Raw genomic sequence first — 22,280 nt, 5'->3', positions numbered from 1 at the left:
CACTTTATTCTAACATTTATGAAATTCAGAATGTTATATTTTGTATAATTTTTCCTCGACTCCAAGAAGAAGAGCAGAGTGCGGGTTTCTTCTTTTTCTCATGTTATTCAATTGTTACCATGCACCTGCAACAGAGGTCAAATGTGCCAGTTCCTTTTTTGAATAACAGAGTAAAAGTAACATTGAGTAAAATAGTTTGAGACTTGCATTAAGGTAGGTCAAGAGGCGAGGATGTATTATTTATGACAGTCCACGCTAACAGTGTCGGCTATAGCTTTAATGTGGTGAAAGAGGAAGTAAAGAAGTGTGCTTAATAGACTCCTAGGGGTCCAATGATGCCTGTGGAGAGAAGAGTCGGTGCCCTAAACACTGACCCCGACACCCTTCCCCCTTCCTCCAGTTGAAATATATTTAATACAATGCAGTTCAATGCAGTCAGACAGTTGTAGTTCTACAACTCCTGACTTGTCTCAGTTCTGTTTTCTTTCACTTTCAGTTGCATCTTCTCATTGTCCCTGCATTGTAGTGAATGTTCACATGATATATTATATAGCGTTGTTAGCTGTCTCTCTTGCTTTACCTCAGCCTTACCGGTTGCCTCACAACTCCTCGTGAAGATTATAGCCTCAGAAATCCAAGCTTGGAGTTGATGGGAGAAAGAGAAAACAGTGCATAATGTATGGGGGTAGAAGACATGCTACTGTAGAACGCTGTTCAATGGTGCTCCAAATGTCAGAAAACCTTTAGCTATGTGAGGCTCAGGCAGAAGGCTGGACTTTCTTGAAAGCATTGTAAGATATTTGGCTGCAAAAGCTCACTGGAGATAAACTCCCCGAATTAGCAGAAAGCTCCAGCCCCATATGACTTGCATAGTCAACAGAAGAACAAAGACGGTGAACATGGTCACTTCAAACTCAGAACAAGCTGTGGTACCTAAAATAATCTGAGCCAAATCCTTTATTGTAAGCCTTTAATGACTGACATAAGTAGTGTATTAATATTGTATCATCTGTCAAATCAAGAAGTGATGAAAGCTTGAAAAGCAACAAAGGGAGACCTCCAAACATGTTTCCAATAGTTACAGGACTGTCAAATGCTGTTGCTGTGCTGACCCTACACTCAGTGCTCCTGACAGCGCTGACGGAAGTCGACAGAGGACTTCCTTCTCGAACCAGACTGTCAGCATATTACACTGGGTCGACACAATCAACACAACATGAAGATATACACACTCACCTCCCTTAATGAAATGGGAAATATTGGTCCTGTGGTTTTCTGACAAAGTTAAATATCGCATTCATTCTGAGTTAGTACTATGCAGTTGCATCTTTGATGCTAAACAAAAACTGACATACAAGACAGCGAGTTGAATACACTTTGCACATGGCATGAATACACTAGTCACATGGCATGCAGCCATCTTGACGAAATGACAAATTCTCGCTATGCGTTCATCTGTCTCGGTTGTTGCTCAAAGAGAGATGTAAAAATTAGAAACTAACGATTCATGCTAGATTTCTGCATGTAAAATTCCGTGACAAGGATGTTGTACAGGAATTTATTTTTCTCACCAAAATTCATTCTGAACAGCTGTTGAGTTATTATGCAATTCTCCTGTTGTATTTGGTAACAGCACTGTTTAAGGTTTGCCCAATCCCACAGCTTTGAGGTTTCCAATTGCATTTGATCTATGGCAGAAATATAGATTTTTTTTTTCTTCTCCTCTCCAACAGCGGAGCAGTTACAAGTCCCTATGTCTCTCTTTGTTTATAATTTCAAGAAATATGGCAACAATTTAACCTCCGTTTCAAAACACAATGTTGACCAAATGTTGTTACTTGTCTGGAAGTCAATAATAAACCAACCACATTACAGGAATCTGATACACAGAAAATACAAGCCTTCTGTGAGGAGGGAGGGAGAGCGATAAGGAAAACAGAGTTGTGGATGCAGAGATCAGACAAGATGTAGAGAAGGCCTGAAAAGGTCATTCAATGTCCCCAACTTGCATCTCAGTGATTTAGGAAGAGGCCCTCGGTTTTATTTAACAGGCTCCTGCTGCTCTGTCGAGCCATCACCACTGACCTAAAGATGCAAGCAATACAGACGTGATGGAGGCCACAACCTCTGTCAGATAAAGGTGCACAATTTACATTCAACGTCAGGTCATTTTTTACCCTTGACGACGCAGGACAGTGTATACTCAGATTAGAAATGCGTTAGGGTTGATGGAGAGTTGATGTACTGTAAAGCCTAAGGGGATGCATAGGAATCTCACAGCTTTCAAGGCCACCTGGGTAAAGATTCCAGATTCACATGAGAGAGGGCTGCAGACCATTACAAACAGGACCTAAGAACTGCTGAACTGTTGTGAACTGAAGGAAGCCTATATAATGTTGGGAAGGATCCAAACTCGAGGACCACTCTCTTTTTTTATGTCTTTGAAAGTTAGCTTATTATAGTAGCAGTCAGTATGTAATGGGTGGGTTGGACGGTCCAAATAAATATATTCTCAGTCCCGAAGTCAAAATTCGAACTGCTTATTAAAGTAACAGCTTTAAAAACAATAACATTTCAATTGTATTTGTCACATGCTTTGTAGACGAACAGTGAAATGCTTACTTATGGGAGCTTCCCAAGAATGCAGAGAGAAAATAGAGAAATAATAGAAAAGTAAATCACGTAATAATAGATTCACAAAGAGTACCGATAACTTTGCTTTATGCACGGGGTGCCAGCACCGAGGAGACATCTCAAACTGAACTGTCCTCAGTGCTTATTAGTATTTCCAGGCACATAATGAGTCACCTAAAGACAGCTCCACGATTCTAGGCTGAAATTCACTCATTCTCTCAAAAGTATGTCTTGCCTAATAGCTTTGTTTCCAGAGCGTTGCCTCGCTGATACAGTATATAGGAGGAAGTAGGTTGGCTTATGCTCTCGGCTCACTCCGTCTTGAGCGAGAATGTGAATAAAAAAGTTTCCCCAACTCCACTGAACCCTTTTGCGGCTCAACTGACATAGGCATCATAAAATGGACACCCTATGGAGATTTGTTCGATTTTCGCGTAATTGTCCTCAGTCACCTTCCCGCCGGCCTGTCACAATCACCCAGAAATCCATGCCAACACCTTCGCAATTGTATTTAAGGAGACCAGTTTCTCATGTGTCAATATTTCTTGAAGTCTGAAGAGAACTGTCACAGCTATTTAGTTTTTTAACGCTTGGGGCGAGATCGACTCACAAATTTGCAGCTCAGAGGAAATCGCTATTTCAAACTTGTCAAGAAAATCAGATTGCTTTTGTCTTTGGAAATTTAATTTGGAGCTTGGTCTCACAGCAGATAGGAATGAAACATATATTTACTGGATAGAATTCTATTCAGGTTACCCATACAACATGGTGTGTGTGTGTGTGTGCCTATGTGGCCATAAGCGAGAGTAAAAGAGATGGAAGGTGCATCAATGCAGTAGCATCAACTGTAAACTTCATTCAACAGCAGATGAACCAAAGACTAGGGGGAATTCAGGAACTTTCCCGCAGTAAGAGAGACTGAGATGGAGCTCAGTAGAACCCTCAGGGGTATATAGTTGATGATTGATTTTTAATGCAGGGTGGAGAAAGTGAACGCTAGTCAGACATCCAAGGAGACCGCAAATCAAATCCTAAGGTTTTACTCTCACCTGTCATTAAAAATGCATGTTTTTTTTGTGCAGGCATCATCTTATTAAACACATCACAGCAAAGTTTGAGTGAGTGATATGTCATACTATTCAAGGCTTTTAAACCATTTTATTTCCTGTTTAAATGTAGTCATCAGAAACACCAGAGCATCCCAATCATGTAAAAAAATTACAATCATATCTATGTAGTTTGCTACCCAGTTTCATCAGATTTGGGGGCTCTTCAGGATTGAATGGAGTCAGTGTTGTGGCTTTTCGAGGTGTTTGCCTGTGTAGCTGGCCAACGCATGTTGGGTTTCATTCTTTTTCTCATAACCAACTCTATACACATATCAAATGCGCCAGTGCTTCTGAAATGGAGGTGGTTGTTCGTTAAACTATGTTATTTGGATAAGTAACCTTGCCTGAGACCTGAAGACTTGTGTGCTCGTTTCTCAAGCAAATGCCGTGGCTTTAGCTCATTAGGCTAACACAGTCTTGGCACGTAGGAGACCGGGGTTCGAACAAGAGTGTATGGGACTCAGCAGATGAGTACAGTTCAGAAACCTTGTGATATGTCTGGAACCTTCACCACCCAGGCTACACAGGGCACCAGGCTACACAGGGCACCAGGTTACAAAAAGCAGACTGCACACATGGAGCCTCTTCACAGACCAGGTTACACTGGGCACCAGGTTACACTGGGCACCAGGTTACACTGGGCACCAGGTCACACAGGGACCCTCTTCACAACCCAGGTTACACTGGGCACCAGGTTACACAGGGACCCTCTTTACAGCCCAGGTTACACTGGGCACCAGGTTACACTGGGCACCAGGTCACACAGGGCAGACGACACACAGGGAGCCTCTTCACAGCCCAGGTTACACTGGGCACCAGGTTACACTGGGCACCAGGTTACACAGGGAGCCTCTTCACAGCCCAGGTTACACTGGGCACCAGGTTACACTGGGCACCAGGTTACACAGGGACCCTCTTCACAGCCCAGGTTACACTGGGCACCAGGTTACACTGGGCACCAGGTTACACTGGGCACCAGGTCAGACAGGGACCCTCTTCACAACCCAGGTTACACTGGGCACCGGATTACACTGGGCACCGGGTCACATACGCCAGATGGCCCACAAGGAGTCTCTTCACAGCCCAGGTTACACAGGGCACCAGGTTACACAAGGCAGACAAGGAGTCTCTTCACAGCCCAGGTTACACAGGGCACCAGGTTACACAGGGGGTGATGGCACAGGGAGCCTCTTCACAGCCCAGGTTACACAGGGCAGAAGGCACACAGGGAGCCTCTTCACAGCCCAGGTTACACTGGGCACCAGGTTACACAGCGCACCAGGTTACACTGGGCACCAGGTTACACTGGGCAGACGGCACACAGGGACCCTCTTCACAGCCCAGGTTACACTGGGCACCAGGTTACAAAGGGCAGACAGCACACAGGGAGCCTCTTCACAGCCCAGGTTACACAGCGCACCAGGTTACAAAGGGCAGACAGCACACAGGGAGCCTGGGGGAGGGGCCTGGGGTGGGATAGCCGTCCATAGTTCACAGGAGGGAGCCAGGATCGTGACTGATCCGCTAACAATTGCATCAAAAGCATCGGGCAAAATCAGCGGCATGCCAGCCAGGAGAGATCCATCACACAAGCCAGGGCACGTGGGCTCCGGAACTGCTCTCTCCCCCTCTCTCTCAATCGCTCTCTTTCTCTCCTTGGCCTGTTGGGCTTGTCAGTGGCAGACTGAGCCATGCTGGAGCTGGAATCAAAGCCTTCCTTCCCTGGTGTGACATTCACAGCATTTCAATTGAGCCATCAATCTGTCAAGCCCCACTGCTGCTAAGCCAGGCTGGATTACACACAGAAAGAGGGAGTGCAGGGGTTGGATGTGGATGTACCTTTCCCCTTTCGCCACCTCACTGTAGTTAGGGTCTATTGAACACTATGTACTGAACATCATGTGACAAAAGATGGGTTTTCAGAGGCGGCCGTGTTAAAGTTGTTTTTCTCTCATTATGTATTCCACTGATGCCAATTTGAAGTTTCTCTAACTCTTGCTTCTCTCTCCCCCTCTTTATGTGTTTGTTTTTGTTCTTCAGACCGGGCTCCTGTAAGGAGGAGATAAAGTCCTCTAGTAGGACAGTCCCCTCCTCGCAGTCCCCGTCTGACTTCCTGGACAAGCTCATGGGGAAAAGGTCTGGCTATGACGCCCGCATCAGACCCAACTTCAAAGGTACCTTAAGTATGTTCAGAAGTGGGCCACAGCTCCAATAAAAAACACTGAAACTTCACGGAATGAATGCAAGCGGACAGCCACTGTTTTTAATAAAAAGCTAGATAGGACTTGCCTGTAGAAGTGTATAGGAAGCATAGAACTGCTTACTTAAAGTTTGAATGAGTTTGAATTTTATCCATAAATGTACCCAGATTTCTATTATATGAAAATATTTTGATTACTGAATGCCATAATGTAATTATTTTGTTAGATACTTCTCCCTAATAGCTGTAATCATATTTTTTCGAAGCCATTTTAGCTGTCACGCTAGCTGTTCAGTCTGAACATATTCACAAATCATGGGAATCCGTTGTGCTGTGCAGACACTGTCTCCCTCCGAGGCACGTGTTGCTAGGCAACCCCCTGCACGTGCCTGGGCAGGCCTGCTTCCTCCATGGCTAAAGCCAGTGTAAGAAACGTGCTAACAAACGTTTGTGCTATGAAACTAAATACAACTTCTTTGCTAGATTCATGATAGTGTTAGACAAAGCAAGGAAAGTGAACTCATTTGCCCATGCTAACGTTCAATCAAACCGTAACTCAATGCCGGTCTGCCTACTTTCTATAGCAAACCATTTCATGAATGGGGTGGTGTAAATCAAATCAAATTTTATTTGTCACATACAGATGGTTAGCAGATGTTAATGCGAGTGTAGCGAAATGCTTGTGCTTCTAGTTCCGACAGTGCAGTAATATCTAACAATTCCCCAACAACTACCTAATACACACAAATCTAAAGGGGTGAATGAGAATATGTACATAGGCCGAGCGGCATAGGCAAGGTGCAATAGATGGTAGAATATACAGTAAATACATGTGATATGAGTAATGTAAGATATGTAAACATTATTCAAGTGGAATTATTTAAAGTAGCATTGTATAAAGTGACTAGTGATGCATTTATTAACGTGGCCATTGATTGGGTCTCAATGTAGGCAGCAGCCTCTCTGAGTTTGTGATTGCTGTTTGGCAGTCTGAAGGCGTTGAGATATAAGCTGTTTTTCAGTCTCTTGGTCCCAGCTTTGATGCACCTGTACTGACCCTGTCTTCTGGACAGAAGCAGGGTGAACAGGCAGTGGCTCGGGTGGTTGTTGTCCTTGATGATCTTTTTGGCCTTCCTGTGACATCGGGTGTTGTAGGTGTCCTGGAGGGCAGGTAGTGTGCCCCATGTGATGCGTTGTGCAGACCGCACCAAGGCTTTTGAGAGCCTTGCAGTTCAGGGCAGTGCAGTTGCCGTACCAGGCTGCGATACAGCCCGACAGGATGCTCTCGATTGTGCATCTGTAAAAGTTTGTCAGGGTTTTGGGTGACAAGCCAAATTTCTTCAGCCTCCTGATGTTGAAGAGGTGCTGTTGGGCCTTCTTCACCACACTGTCTGTGTGGGTGGACCATTTCAGTTTGTCTGTGACGTGTACGCCTAGGAACTTAAAACTTTCCACCTTCTCCACTGCTGTCCCTTCGATGTGGATAGAGGGGTGCTTCCTCTGCTGTTTCCTGAAGTCCCGAGGATGTGGGGACAACAGACTGGGATAGAGAGTGATTGAATTGTCCGTAAACACACCAGCCAGCTGGTCTGCGCATGCTCAGAGGATGCGGCTAGGGATAGTGTACATAATAAACTGTCCACTGAGTGGCTATTTCATACTTGCGCCACATCAGAGTTGACAGCAAGACACTCACCACTTCCTGTACATACAATAACCCTCAGTGTCATTCAAAGATTTCAAAATGATCTCTAACTAACTACGCAGCAGGTCAAACAGTTGAAAAGATTCTTCCATATAAGGAGTGATGGATTGTCTTTTTATAATTTCTTCAGGTCCGCCTGTGAATGTCACCTGCAATATTTTCATCAACAGCTTTGGGTCCATCACGGAAACTACTATGGTGAGTCTGACCAACTTGAATTTCCACAGTGAATTAACATCCTGGAATTAGAAACTGTTTTAAGCTAATAATTGAATGTGTTGCTGACTGCTGCCATCTTGAAAGGGTCTCAGAGAGACAAACCTGTATAGAGAAAGGTGAAATAAAAAATGTAAATGAATATGCGCTTTATACAAAATACCATAATTGTCCAGGTAGCATGATAACCCTGAGGCAGTCTCATTGCTTTGTAATCATGAATGACTGTGAAAAGGAGCATATTTGAGCAGGTATACATGAGCAAAATCCCTGAATTGAAGAGAAATCTAAATGATCTCCTCCAGCTAATACTGTTAATTCCATCCCTTTGGCCTGCTCAGTATTGGATCAATTCCCTCACCGCTCTCCCTTTATTTCCTGGAGCCTATCAGAGCAACCTTCAGAGACCAGTGGGTCAGTGATGTTCTGATAATGAACTGTCCGCTCTGCAATTAAAATGAAAAATTGGAGGAAAAAAAGAGTGAAATGGGGAGAAGTGCGAAAGAATCTCTCCCTGTAAGCCTGTCCAATACAAGAGGGAAAGTGCTTGGTCAGTAGATTGTAGTTGTTAAAGGCTCTTTTGGCACAGAGGGCTGGACCCCAGGTTAGGTCAGTGTGGACAGAGGACACTAGTGATGTCACTGGACGATGTGGTAAAGGCCTAGTGTTTATTGTGATAAATGTGTTGTGCTGCCCTTAGTTTATTTGTGGTACCTCATGGGAACAGAGACAGACCGTTATGAACTGCCGGAGAAGACAGACACAGCTGAGTCTTTCAATACCATGAGCATTTACTTAAATGATTCACTTGAATAACTCCTGTGACTAAATGAGGACGTGAACTTTTTGTGGAATTAACCAAATTTCAAAATAGTCATTCATTGATTTTGCTTCCCACAAAGCATATTTTTGTCATTTCAACAGGCACTGAACAGAACTTAGATTAACCCAGAATCTGGTAGTTCTTTCTGCACTAAGTATTCTAGGTTATTGTCTGTGATTTCCCCCTTTACAAATGGACAAAATGTAAATTACTCCTGCATGACTCCTAATTCCTTTAGCGTAACCCTAAACTACATAGATTCACACTACTTTCCAAAGTATAAATGCACCCTACTTTTCAAAGAACTAATTAAAATGTCGCATTGTCTTGGCTATAATTAACAACAGTAAAGGTTATTAATTTAATCAGACTTCCTACTTTACATCAGAGACAGACGATCATGAACCGAACAAGCTAATTGAAGAATTGAAACCTGGCAACGGTATCACTTCATTAATTGCCTCCTATAGTGTGTGACAAGGTATGACACACTGTCTCGAACTACTATGTCTCAATCTCGATTCATCTTCCACAATTCCTGACTTCCTACCTCCTCACCTCCTTCTCAAGCGCATTCCAGGAGAAGTTCCAAATCCATCCCCTGTGACTTTTTTCCCAGTGTGTTTTTGAGGAGGCAGCGAAGAAAGAGAATGCGAGGAATCGAGGAAAGATTCATTGAGAAAGAGACGATTACTAAATTTATTGGTCAATCCACAGGACTACAGGCTCAATGTGTTCCTACGGCAAAAGTGGAACGATCCCCGTTTGGCTTACCAGGAGTACCCAGACGACTCCTTGGACCTGGATCCTTCCATGTTGGACTCCATCTGGAAGCCTGACCTTTTCTTCGCTAACGAGAAGGGGGCTAACTTTCACGAGGTCACCACCGACAACAAACTGCTGCGGATCTTCCAAGATGGGAGTGTACTGTATAGCATCAGGTGAGCAGAAACAATTCAGTCTGTGGCCACAAGGGGAGCAAGTGAGTTATTCAAGATGCTTCTGTCTGCGGCCACAGGGGGACCTAGTGAGTTATTCATCACATTAACTTTGATACCAATATATTAGCCCCACAATCAAAACCAAACACTGCTGTGAGTTGATCTATCTCTCCTTCATCAACATTCATGACCCCATGAAAGGAATTGAAAAACATTCAGTTAGGCATACCATATTGGTTACAACGGCAGATTTATTCGCTAACAATCACACAGTAGTCCAAAAGGCATTTTAGGAGCTACCTCTCTGAAACCGAGGACACAAAGAAACTTCGAAGGCTCATTCGTCAGTGTATTTGTGGGGGATATTTTTGAGCCTGGAATTTCACGTCATCGCAGCACAATAGCGATGGGGCTCCTGCTGCGAGCAGCGTAGCGCTGGTGCCTCTCGTCTGTCCTCTGGGCAATGCATTACAGCAGGTAATTACACGGCTTCTCTTAACTCAAACTCCTTAATAGTTACTTCTCTTCCCCACGGCTCCTTGAAGGCTCAACGCATCAGCGCCTCAATAAATAAAGGGAAGGATGTGTCTACCAATTAGTTTGCTATTGTAACCAAATGGCATTGTAACTCACGGCATCCTTTGCAATTTGCCTTTTTTGATAACGCTTACAATTCATGCCCTAATGTATAGTACAGAGTTAATCTTGGGATATGTCGTAAAACTGTCCGCCGTCAAAGCATTAGGTGAGTTTTAATCAAATGTCTGCCCTGTGAAGCACCTTTAGTGACCTTTGCAGCTGTCCTCCTTGCCTCTGTTTTCATTTCTCTCTGTATGTTATAATTCTCTTCTTTCATGCTCTCCTTTGCCCTTTACCTAAAGCTGCCCTTCTCTCCTATCTCAGGCTGACTCTCATCCTGTCCTGCCCTATGGACTTGAAGAATTTCCCCATGGATATTCAGACCTGTACCATGCAGCTTGAAAGCTGTGAGTCTCCCTCTATCTCCTTCCTCTTCCTCGTTTTCCTTTTCAACTCCTCCTTCTCCCCTTTTCACACTGGCTATTAGCTTATAGATGGAGCAATTTAAGTTGTGAAACTCTTGAGATATTATCATCACAAAGGGGTGACATTGATTAAGGTTATATTCAATACCTGAATGTAACCGGCTAGGTTTTGAGTTGCTGCTTTTATCAAACATCCTCTGATGACGGTTACGCGTGCATAAAATTACACCGACACTGACTGTGCAATAACAAATTACACGCTTTTTATTTTACCTTTATTTAACTAGGCAAGTCAGCTAAGAACAAATTCTTATTTTCAATGACGGCCTAGGAACAGGTTAACTGCCTTGTTCAGGGGCAGAATAACAGATGTTTACCTTGTCGGCTTGAGGATTTGATCTTGCAACCTTTCGGTTACAAGTCCAACGCTCTAACCACTAGGCTACCTGCCACCCCTTTGACAGTGATATCCCTTAAGGGTAATGAAATGAATGTGCGGTGTATCAAACATGTAGGAATCTCTTCATAAAAAATATAAATAGAACAAAGTCAGTGGATAAATCCTGGATAGAGCATGTCCTTCCTTATTACCTAGATAAAAGGTCAAGAAAAAAAGAAGTCAATTCGCTACCCCCTTGCCCCCAGCACTGATGGCATCTGCCCCCCCACAAATCCAATTTCCAGGATATCAATAATGAAACCTTCATTTTATGTTCCCTTTTATTATATGACCCACCCCTGGCGCCCTCCACAAGGCCAGACAAAATAACTTAAGTCAAGTTAATATTCCTATTGCTTTGCCCCTCTGTTTCAATTGGAAGAGTTTTACTAGTGTAGGAACTTGCTTGGAGCATATACACAGACAATACCAAACATTAGGAACACCTTACTAATATTGAGTTGCACCTCCCCCCTTTTGCCCTCAGAACAGCTTATAGAGTGTACCACAGTATGAGTCATAATACCCATAAAACCTAGTGGTCAAACAGGGAAAGGGTTCCAATCGTTTTTCCATTGGAACCATTTCTCTGTTTGACCACTAGGTTTTATGGCTATTATGAAACCTCCACTGGTTCTATATTTCGGGTAATGGACACTACTAGGTGTCCATGCCGGATGCTGGCCCGTGTTGACTCCAATGCTTCCCATGGTTGCTTCCCATGGTTGTATCAAGTTGGTTGGATGTCCTTTGGGTGGTGGACCATTCTTTATACACATGGGAAACCGTTGAGCGTGGGAAAAGCCAGCAGCGTCGCAGTTCACGACACAAACCGGTGTGCCTGGCACCTACTACCGTACCCTGTTCAAAGCCACTTAAATCTTTTGTCTTGCCCTTTCACCTTCTGAATGGCACACATACACAGTCTGTGTCTCAATTGTCTCAAGGCTTAAAAATCCTTATTTAACCTGTCTCTTCCCCTTCATCTATACTGATTGAATTGGATTTAACAAGTGACAACAATAAGGGATCATAGCTTTCACCTCGATTCACTTGGCCCGTCTTTTGTATACTCAGTGTATTTCAATGCCAAATATGATAAAGATGAATAAATATATTTGTGGGAATCAATATGCAGATGCATGTACAGATGTAGGATCTTAATTTGACCTATATTGTCACAGCAAAATAATCCTGCAGCAATAGGATTTGAAAGGCTATTAGTTGGCCACAATTAGGCTACATGAAAAGTGCTAAACTGTTAATTTAACCATGTTGGTTTTCTGTGAATTTATGCAAATTATGAAGCTCATCTGCATTTCCTGTGTTGCAGGAAAATTCTCAGCAACAAAAGAATGATCAAATTAAAATCCTACATCTGTGAGGTTCACTATTCTCAGCATTGCCCTACAGAGTAACCTATACCACTGTCGTCGTCGTCGGCCCCTCTGTTGTCTGCAGTTAAACCCTCCTAAAGTGTGGAGAGCAAGTGAGGAGAGATCTTGTCCAACAGCGGAGAACGTGCCAGCCAGCAGGTTTACTACCTGACAGGGCCATTACAGGAGTCCTAATCCTTTCTGATTAAAGGAAGCCCTCCTCTCCGTGGCTCTAAAGGGACCGGCCAGCTCTGTTTTGACAAGTGTTACTACACCGCCCAAGGGTGTGATCACCTTGTCTGCCCGGGAGGACAGTGCGAGGACACAGTTGCAGGTTTAACTGCCACGCGATGTGCCAACTGCCAACGCTGCCACATTGAAAGAGAGCGAGGAGGGAAAAGAGAGGGAGGGGGAAGGGAAAGAGGGAGTGGTCTGAGGATTCCAGTGCTGTTTGTTAGCTGTAATCTTGATGCCTTGAGTTCTAGTAAACATTTACATTTTTAATGTTTGCCTTATTCTGACAGATCATGTAGCTATTTCATATCTCAAACAATCTTTTAAACCATGATGTGTTCTTGTGACCCAATTTGGTATCATTAAGCTAGTAAGTAAATGGATAAAGTAGGTAACCTTGTCAAACACATCCAGACAGTCCAGAGAACATTTCATCACCATTATGAAAACCTTGATATTCTCCTTGCTTGTTAATGAAGGTTGTGTGAATGACTCAGAAGTCAACAGGGGAGAAATACGTGTGTTTTAGTGGTGGCGTTGTTTTCAGTCTGCTGGTAAGGATCGGGGGATAATATCTTGAATAATTGATGTCTTTGTTACTCAGGCCCCAGGGGCCCCAGATGGACATCAGTAGTATTATTCAGATGTGTAAAGTATTCTACGGCAGGGGGTGCGCAAAGCAATTACAGTCTCGTCTAGAGTGGTTACGTACGGGTGCTTGGTCGAGTCTGATGTATGTTTGCTTACACTGTAACCTCGCCAAACTGACAGGCTTTGTGGGTCTTCAGCGGCACAAACACGTGTAAGCGAATGCAAGGGCAACCCTGCATCCATTAAGCCATTAGCTCCCGCTGTCGGGGAGGCATGCACCTCACGTTCACCCTTCGCATTCAACCTTCAAGCAACCGGTCTGCCACTTTGGAAGCTGTGGCGTATGACCTTTATCATGACAAACAGGCGGGGAGGGAGATGTGAACAGAATGGCAGCTGGACTGAGGGACATCACCCTGTGTACACCACACCTCTCCCTCTCCCACCCTCTCTCTTTACACCCCGGTCTATCTCTGTCCAACCCCCCATCTCTCCCTTTCTCAACTCTATCCCTCTCTCCATATGTCTATCATTTAAGCTTGGGCGGTATACCGTATACCAGGTTATTTTGAAATGGCCACGGGATGTTTTTTCAATACCATCAATACCATTTGAAACTTTCTCTGAAGTTTTTCAATACATTGTAGCTACTTTTTAAGTAAATACCTGTAGTCAACTTGTGCAATGCGTTAGGAGATAAAGCAGGTTATTCAATATTATTTTACATTATGAAGCTTATAGTTCAAGAAAAACTGAGCCAGTCACGTGTAAATAGCACAAAGGGAGAAAGCCGGAGCAGGTGAGTCCAGCTGTGTATTGACGGGTCGCGTTTCATATTGAATGTTTTTGGTTTCAATCGAGTGATCAGGGACGTGCAACTATAGATTTCCGTCAGAAATACGTTAGTGCAACACATTCGGCAGAAAATTGGTTAATTTTCATGAACAGAAGTGGAACGCTATTCGGCTGGCAGCCACACAAGGTTTTTGCAAAAACTATGCATGGCCATCATATTTCTAATGTTTATCATGTTTTTCTTGAAGTTGATCTTGAATTTTACCAGAGGAAAGTAGGTTGGCTATACCAAGAAAAGTACCAGAGATAAGTAGCTACACATCAGTCAAAGCACTGTCTGCTGATAGAATTCCCGTTCTTGAATTCTCATGAGTGGAGAGGTGCAACTGAAGCACCAAATGTGTGTGATGCCCAGCAGAAATTACAAAAATAAGCATTTTAGATCTGCCTTCACAAAACGCAGACTAAGATTTCTTATGCATATTATATTTTTTCCCTGCGTGAAAAATTCAGTTAACTTCCCTTACGAAAAAAAGATTGCAGTCAGAGTGCAGTATAACCGAGGTACAATACAGTATAACTGCAGTTAAAGTGCACTATGCTGCAAAATCCTGCCTTTTTTAAAAGTTTTTTTTTACTACAGTAATTTTGCAGTGTAACTGCAGTTACAGTGCAGTATAACTGCAGTTATAAACTGGGTGGTTCGAGCCCTGAATGCTGATTTGGCTGACAGCCATGGTATATCAGACCGTATACCACAGGTATGAGAGAACATTTATTTTTACTCCTCTAATTACATTAGTAACCAGTTTATAATAGCAATAAGGCACCTCTGAGTTTTGTAGTATATGGCCAATATATCACGACTAAGGGCTGTATCCAGGCACTCTGCGTTGCGTTGTGCGTAAGAACATCCCTTAGCCGTGGTAAATTGGCCATATACCACATCCCGTCGTGCCTTATTGCTTAATTATATTGCAGTACACTGCAGTTATTCTGTAATTACTGTGTCCAAAATACCACAGTTGACTGCAGTTACTGCACTTTTTTGTAACGGTTGCTAGTTATCTAAGTAAGATACTGAATTAATAAGGTGACGGGGCATCATAATGTCTTAGCTTTCTGCCGTGTCAAATAAGTCAAAGCCCTTTGGATGAGTTATCTTTACAGCTGCCAATGCTATCTTTTTGATTTCCTTGCATTTTTCTCCTCTGCCTGTCTGCTCCTCTCCGTCTGCTTTTTCCCCATCTTCTCAGAGCAGAGCAGAGCAGGTGGGCCTCTTGCCCTAGCGACTCCGGACAGATACAGTGTGAACACATGCTGCTTCAGAGCAGACAAGCATGGATCAAAACATTGTTCATTTGCGCAATGTCTCATTTACATTCACTTGTAAATGTCCAAACTCACCAAAAATGACATTCGGTAGCTCCTACATATATTTATAACTTTATGAGCTGGATTGTCTGTCTTTGCAATTTGTTATTTTCGTGTGTGTTTGTTAGCATATTTAGCTAGCAGACTCCATGGAAATTCGCTATTACTTGTGCTACTTTTGTTAGCATTCTGTAAACAGATTCCCAATGGTCGTTTTTTTGCGTTTGTTTGGCGCCCCCTTGTGTATTAAGCATGTAATATTGTAAATCCCAGAATGACGATACAAAAATCTGGAAACCGCCCAACCCTTATATCTTTCCCTTTGCACCTCTGTTTCTCAATCTTTCCCACCCCTCCTCCCCCCACTGTCTCGTTCTCTGTAGTTGGGTATACCATGAATGATCTGATCTTCGAGTGGTTGGCCGAGAACCCGGTGCAGGTGGCTGATGATCTGACGCTCCCACAGTTTGTGCTGAAAGATGAGCAGGATCTAGGCTACTGCACCAAGCACTACAACACAGGTGGGACCTTGGTGGAACTTCACTTCCATTGTTCTTCTGGTAGAAACATAAATGACAGTATAGAGGTTTGGGGATTGAATCCAAGTTTAAGAAAAGTTCAGAGCATAAAGACGGTGCTTTCTACTCACTTAGTTTAACTGAGAAAAATAATATAAGTAAGTGCTCAATGGAGTAGCAACAACTTCCTTATCAACATGGACCAGTGGCAACTTTTCCAACCTACACATTTAAACTACTTAAATTCTTCTGAATATGCCAAAAAGACTGACACACATACTTGCCATTTCTATTGTTTCCTGTGGCAGGTAAATTCACCTGCATCGAGGTTAAGTTCCACCTGGAGAGACAGATGGGCTATTACCTGATCCAGATGTACATCCCCAGCCTGCTCATTGTCATCCTGTCCTGGGTCTCCTTCTGGATCAACATGGATGCTGCACCGGCTAGAGTGGGCCTAGGCATCACCACCGTGCTCACTATGACCACCCAGAGCTCCGGGTCCCGGGCCTCTCTACCCAAGGTCAGCAGAGATAATGGTCTACCAACCTCAGGGATGTAGTGTTAAAAAGTAAGGCAAGTAAGCGGGATGATAGACGGCGAGTATAGTAAGTGCTAAGGCGCGTAAACACTATACACCAGATGCGTCGCTGTCAACGCAGAGCTTGTAGGAACCACTAGATTTGGTGGGTATGTATCAGAATCTTTCAAATTGTTTCAGTCCAATCAAATGACTCCTCTCCCAATGCTGATTGGCTATTACAGATGTCACTTTAGTAGGCCAGTTCAAAGTAGACCATGCCAATTTTCGAAGTATGAAGCTAAGATCAATCTGATGTTCCACCTGGTTATCGTCACCTGACAGATCAACAGAACACAATATAACGGTCCAGTTCATAACCAATACTTCCAGCATCTGCAATGCTTGCCATGACGCACATGTGGAAGTACCTGGATAAGTAACTGCTGCCTCACGCTAGGCCTCTAGGTTCGACGGGTTAAGAAAATATCACAATAACTAGGTTAGACTGGATAAGGAAATATCACAATAACTAGGCCATGTCTAGACAGGTAGCTGGCAGACTATTGAATTTCCAATTTGAGTTTGACCTGTTTTGACCTTGGCGTGTTCATGAATAGAGTGGAGTTGACTTTACTTTGACTTTTTGGGTCTTACTGTGACCTCTCAAGGATGATGTCTGCCTGTATCTTATTGACTCCCATTGGAATTCTGAGCCATTCTGAGGACATGGCTCCATAGTCTGCCTGGTTGAGGGATGGGTTGAAAGTCCTTGCGCCACACCTCCGTCATTATGCGCACCAACACCTCAATTGATTGGCTATTGATGACCTGGCGACCTTGTGTGCCCCTTCCCTGCGTCTCCAGGTGTCCTACGTGAAGGCCATTGACATCTGGATGGCCGTGTGCTTGCTGTTCGTGTTCGCCGCACTGCTCGAGTACGCAGCAGTCAACTTTGTCTCACGGCAACATAAGGAGTTCATCAGACTGAGGAAGAAGCAGCGGCGGCAGAGAATAGTGAGTGTAAACCACCACACACACACACCTACCTGTCATCTCCTATCACACTGACTTATGCCCCATGTTATGGTGCGCCTATGTTTATTCAGAGACTGACAACGGCAACACACTACAGCTGGCCGTCACATTACATGAGAAAGATCAGCTCGTTTCAGGCTCAGCTCATTTCCATGGTGAACACTAACTTGCATAGAGATTTGTGTGCTCCCTGCTCCCCCCGGCACACCATTCCCCTGCTGAGTTAACAGGCTGTTTTCCAGCCTCACATCACTGGAACTCTGGGAAAGTAATACAGGGGTTTTTAAAGGATGAACGAGAGCTTACGACTTAAATTGCTGATCTGAAGTATTACTTTCCAGGCAAACAACCAATCCACCATGTACCCACTTGTAGAGCGGTAGTGCTACTGAGAGCATATGATCAAATGGAAGACCCTTTAGCGAAACAGAATTAAATCTCAAGAGCAGAGACAAGAGTCCGAAAGAATTACATTAAGCTGTGCTCCAAAATGGCTGGGCTGCTTTCCCAGACTTGTAGTAAAGCTTCCACTGTCCAGGGCAGACAAATCCCACAGATTTAATGGACCGTCTACTGGACCCAAATCAATAACAGGGGAGAAAATGATTGTCCATGAGAGCAAGAAGTAACTCCTCCCATAGCGGCTATATCGGTCCGCTAACACAGGACTAGTAAAGGGCCAGTACATTACTTTTGTGAGGAAATAATAATATTGTTTTTTAATTCCTATTTTTCAGGGGGTGCATTAGCACCCCTACTTCCCTATGACTCCTCCTCTCCATCAGTTGGGCAATTACTCCCGTCGAGAAATTTGGCTTCTGAATTATCCATCTCGGGTGGTATTGAAGCAAAGCCTTGGTCTGATGGAGCACACCTATCTACTGCCACCGACTGACCAGGGTTCATCAATACCTATTGTACCTCCATGGTCTTCAGCTTTGAAAAACCAGAGAGAGCAGTTAGACCCTGAGTCCCAAGCACCCATGTAGTACTCTACTGTATACACTACAGCTTACATCATACAGGAATAAAATGTGTTATATTGTAGGGTGTTTGCCGAGCCAACAATTGTAGGGTGTTTGCCGAGCCAACAATTGTAGGGTGTTTGCCGAGCCAACAATTGTAGGGTGTTTGCCGAGCCAACAATTGTAGGGTGTTTGCCGAGCCTACTCTAGTTCCTTAAGGATATTTTCCTCAGCCTCCTGAGCCACAGTAATTCCTTTGGTAACAGCTATGGATGATGAATTGTACTTTCAACGTTTTCCTTGAGCACTTCTGACTTAAAGACTAAATAGCATAGCTTGTTTTCCGTTTAGTTCCACATCACCACGTTTGATACATTTTATGTCCACTTCATTTATCACACGTTTTGGCTCAAAGCTAGTGCTTTAGATGAATTTGGAATGAAGCAGAGAAGACTTCCTGCACTCAGCAAAAAGCAGATTAGCATTTCTGTGGAATTAAGTTTGAGGAACTTAGCGAATCTTTCTCTCGGGACCCTTGTAATATAATAAAAGCTGAGCAAATAAGTACACAGTTCAATGTGCAACTGGTTTCTGACTAGTATTGAGAGAATAGCATGGTTTCAAATGGCATTATTCCAATCTGTGTACTTGCTCCTTTCCCTACGGAGGCCATGGCCTTGGCCAATCAACCGGGGAGTGTAGAGTCACTGAGGAAAGTGAACGACCTGCCTAGCAACAGCACAACCAGCACCAGCTACCACGGGAACCTGAATCAGCACTGCAGCGCCTGTGCCAGGGTAAAACCAACCAGTGTCACCTCTGACCCCAAACCGAATGTCTTCCGCCACTTCTGATCCCCAAACTGAATGTGTTCTGCTCCACCATGTGTCGCCCTAAAACAAGCTCCTTCTCACTCTCCTTCCCCTGGTTTGGCTCCTGACCTTCACTCCGTCCTAATTATAAACATTGATTTGAAGTCTGATGTCTTTCTATGTCTGCGGCTCCAGGTGTGTTCTCTCCCTCGTCTGTCATCACTTTGTGGGGGTGGGGGGGGGATTTCACAGTGCCTTCAGAAAGTATACATACCCCTTGAAATATACTTACCTGTTTGATTTCAAAGTGGCGACAACTACTTGCTGCTCTGACCCCCAAGCCAAAGTCGATAATGTAAAACGTTGGTGTGAATTTCTAGCAGTCGGGTAAAAGGAAAGTCACCAGAAGTGCAACTCCATTTTTAACACAAACTTTTCCACATGCACTCAGTTTACACTCTGTAACAGAAACAGACTGGCAATAGGGCAGTTCGTGCAAATGCCCGGTGGGCTAGTCCATCTTTAGGACGCAATGCGGGCGCAGCCCATGGGCATGCAAATGTTATGATTTTTGCTCAGAATGATCACCATTTGGCTAATTGACTGTTGTCCAATTAACCAGACGCTGGCCCAAAATGGACCAACCCAGGGCCGGTGTGTCAGAAATGCTCTGGCCAATTTCTGGTCCTTGTCCGCCCCTGCTCTGCAGAGTCAGGACACTGCATGCTGTTGATCCCAGTGGTGAGAACGGCACTCCTCTTCAACAAATCACAAAGTGTGTACCGAAGCTACCTGACTGGGGCCAAGAGCATGGGCCAACGACGATGAGTACCTATTATCTTTAGTGAAACGCATCATTAGACCTCAGCACATGATGTACTATAGTTTAGGTGGAAGTAGAAGAGATAATTAAGTGCAAGAAGATCTCCTCATCCTTCTGTTGTAAGGTGTAATTTGTCATTGTGCAACAGATAAATGGTTAGTTTCTACCAAGTTCACTTACAGCCCAGGAACAAGGCAGGCAAGTCGGAGAGGGAAGCCAATGCTCATTATTGAAGAAAGGAACATGGCGGAGCTGAAGTTGGGCTATAAATGGGGACATATTGGTAACTGCCCTTCACTAAGGGCATCAAGGGTCAGGGAGAGAGACACTCGAGGGGGGGGTCAATTGACTCACTGCCTTCACACTGACTATTAATCACCCAATTTAGATCCTACATCTCCACTTTCCCCCTGCCAAATGGCATCTCTCAAGGTGTCAAAGGACTGTCAGCGTTAAGCTACATGTCTATTAATATTCTCCACAAAGAAAGGGAACAGGGCGTCTCACTCTGCGTGGAAAGGGTGCCATCCATCACATGGTAATGCCCATTGTGAGTTTTTTGTCGGACCCTGACTTTTCACTCAGGCACCTTGAGAGATCATTATTTCAGAAATTTAGGGGAAAAGGTGTCCTTAGCCTACAAAGAGAAATGGAGGTAATTTTTGTTATACTGATAATTAAAATTTCCCCTTCGCTTTAATGATGATGTTCCTCTCCTTCTACCCTCCCTCTGTGTAGAGACACTCCGGAAAGGCAGATGATTGAACAAAAGTGATCTTAGGTCACTGGCTTGATTAATTAATCAATCAATCAATCAATCAAATGTATTCATAAAACCCTTTTATAAACACCATCTCTCATAAAGAATCCATCACACGAGGCAAAAGTACAACACTTTAGACTGGAAATATATCTCCCTTTTAAGTTATATTTTCAGGCATGCTTGATGTTTTTTTTTATGTCGTGCCCTCACCCTATAGCCCTTTTGCTACGATAAACCCCAAATGCCTGCATCTGAGAATTATCCACTGGGAAGAAATATGAGCTAATGCCAGTTGACAGTGTGAAGCCAATCTGTGTTTTCCTTTTGATTCCCCAGGAAGAAGAACTGGCGAGAGACAGCCGTGGGTTTTACTTCCGCGGCTACGGACTGGGTCACTGCCTACAGACCAAGGACGGAACAACTGTGGAGGGGGCAACGGTCTTCACCCCGCCACCCCCAGCGGTGTCCACTGTTTATGATGGCGAAGCGGTCCGCAAGCGCTTCGTGGACCGGGCCAAGCGCATCGACACGATATCCAGGGCCGTCTTCCCTCTGAGCTTCCTCTTCTTCAACATTTTCTACTGGATCACCTACAAAGTGCTGCGACACGAAGACATCCATGCAAACTTGTAATACGCTCTCTGCTCTAATCCCCACAACTTCCTCATTGTTTCATGCTACATTTCAGTTTTTCCTCTTTTAACCAAAACTGCCTGCAAGATATACATTAAAAAAGGAGGGTTAAGTGTTTCAGAGGCATATGCTTCATAACCATTGATCCTAAAAACTCTGCTAAGGTAGGTCTTCAGAATCTCAGAGCGAGACCATGTGAGCAGAGAATGAAGTGAAGATATGGATTTAAACTGGTGTTAGATTGCAGTTTGTTTTTTGCGTTCTCTTTTATCTTACTCCTCTTGTTTTGACTGGATTACAACAGATGCTACAGACGCTAGACTAGAGACATAACAATGCTAGTCTTTGAACTTCTGCCTGAACTCTGAAGTCTTGGTCTTTGCCTTTAGCCATATTCCAAAGTGAATATTGATTGTAGCTGGATGGAAAATGCTGACTTGAATTTTAACACTCAATGCATCTTTGAATGAATGTTTTTAAAAAATAACAATAAAAAAAGGCTTTTTTACAACTTTAGATTGCCAAACAAATGAGGGAGGGATTGGGGTCTTTGATATTCTGGATATTTAATGGGGTGGGGATATGTTGTTTTAACTACATATGACGAGATTATACACTGCTCAAAAAAATAAAGGGAACACTTAAACAACACAATGTAACTCCAAGTCAATCACACTTCTGTGAAATCAAACTGTCCACTTAGGAAGCAACACTGATTGTCAATAAATTTCACATGCTGTTATGCAAATGGAATAGACAAAAGGTGG

The 22,280-nt window shown here is 43.8% G+C and overlaps 1 protein-coding gene across 2 annotated transcripts in view; it reads left to right on the top strand.

Annotated features, from left to right (window-relative positions):
- glra4a (glycine receptor, alpha 4a) overlaps positions 1-22,029 on the top strand; it is an 83,169-nt gene extending 61,140 nt beyond the window's left edge. The window contains exons 2-10 of one of the 2 annotated variants that reach the window (XM_055927229.1): positions 5,784-5,917; positions 7,779-7,846; positions 9,405-9,628; positions 10,532-10,614; positions 15,825-15,962; positions 16,268-16,482; positions 17,347-17,496; positions 19,151-19,279; positions 21,217-22,029. In XM_055927229.1, the coding sequence (XP_055783204.1) occupies positions 5,784-5,917; positions 7,779-7,846; positions 9,405-9,628; positions 10,532-10,614; positions 15,825-15,962; positions 16,268-16,482; positions 17,347-17,496; positions 19,151-19,279; positions 21,217-21,513 (1,438 nt within the window). In that variant the 3' untranslated portion in view covers positions 21,514-22,029. The remainder of the gene's footprint in view (positions 1-5,783; positions 5,918-7,778; positions 7,847-9,404; positions 9,629-10,531; positions 10,615-15,824; positions 15,963-16,267; positions 16,483-17,346; positions 17,497-19,150; positions 19,280-21,216) is intronic. The other variant, XM_055927230.1, reaches the window with a different exon arrangement.
- Positions 22,030-22,280: the final 251 nt, after the last annotated feature.

The sequence above is a fragment of the Salvelinus fontinalis genome, chromosome 6, assembly GCF_029448725.1.
Source record: "Salvelinus fontinalis isolate EN_2023a chromosome 6, ASM2944872v1, whole genome shotgun sequence".
In the NCBI taxonomy this organism is placed as follows: domain Eukaryota; kingdom Metazoa; phylum Chordata; class Actinopteri; order Salmoniformes; family Salmonidae; genus Salvelinus; species Salvelinus fontinalis.
Note: the sequence above shows the minus strand (reverse complement) of the source record. Positions and strands in the feature narration are given on the sequence as shown.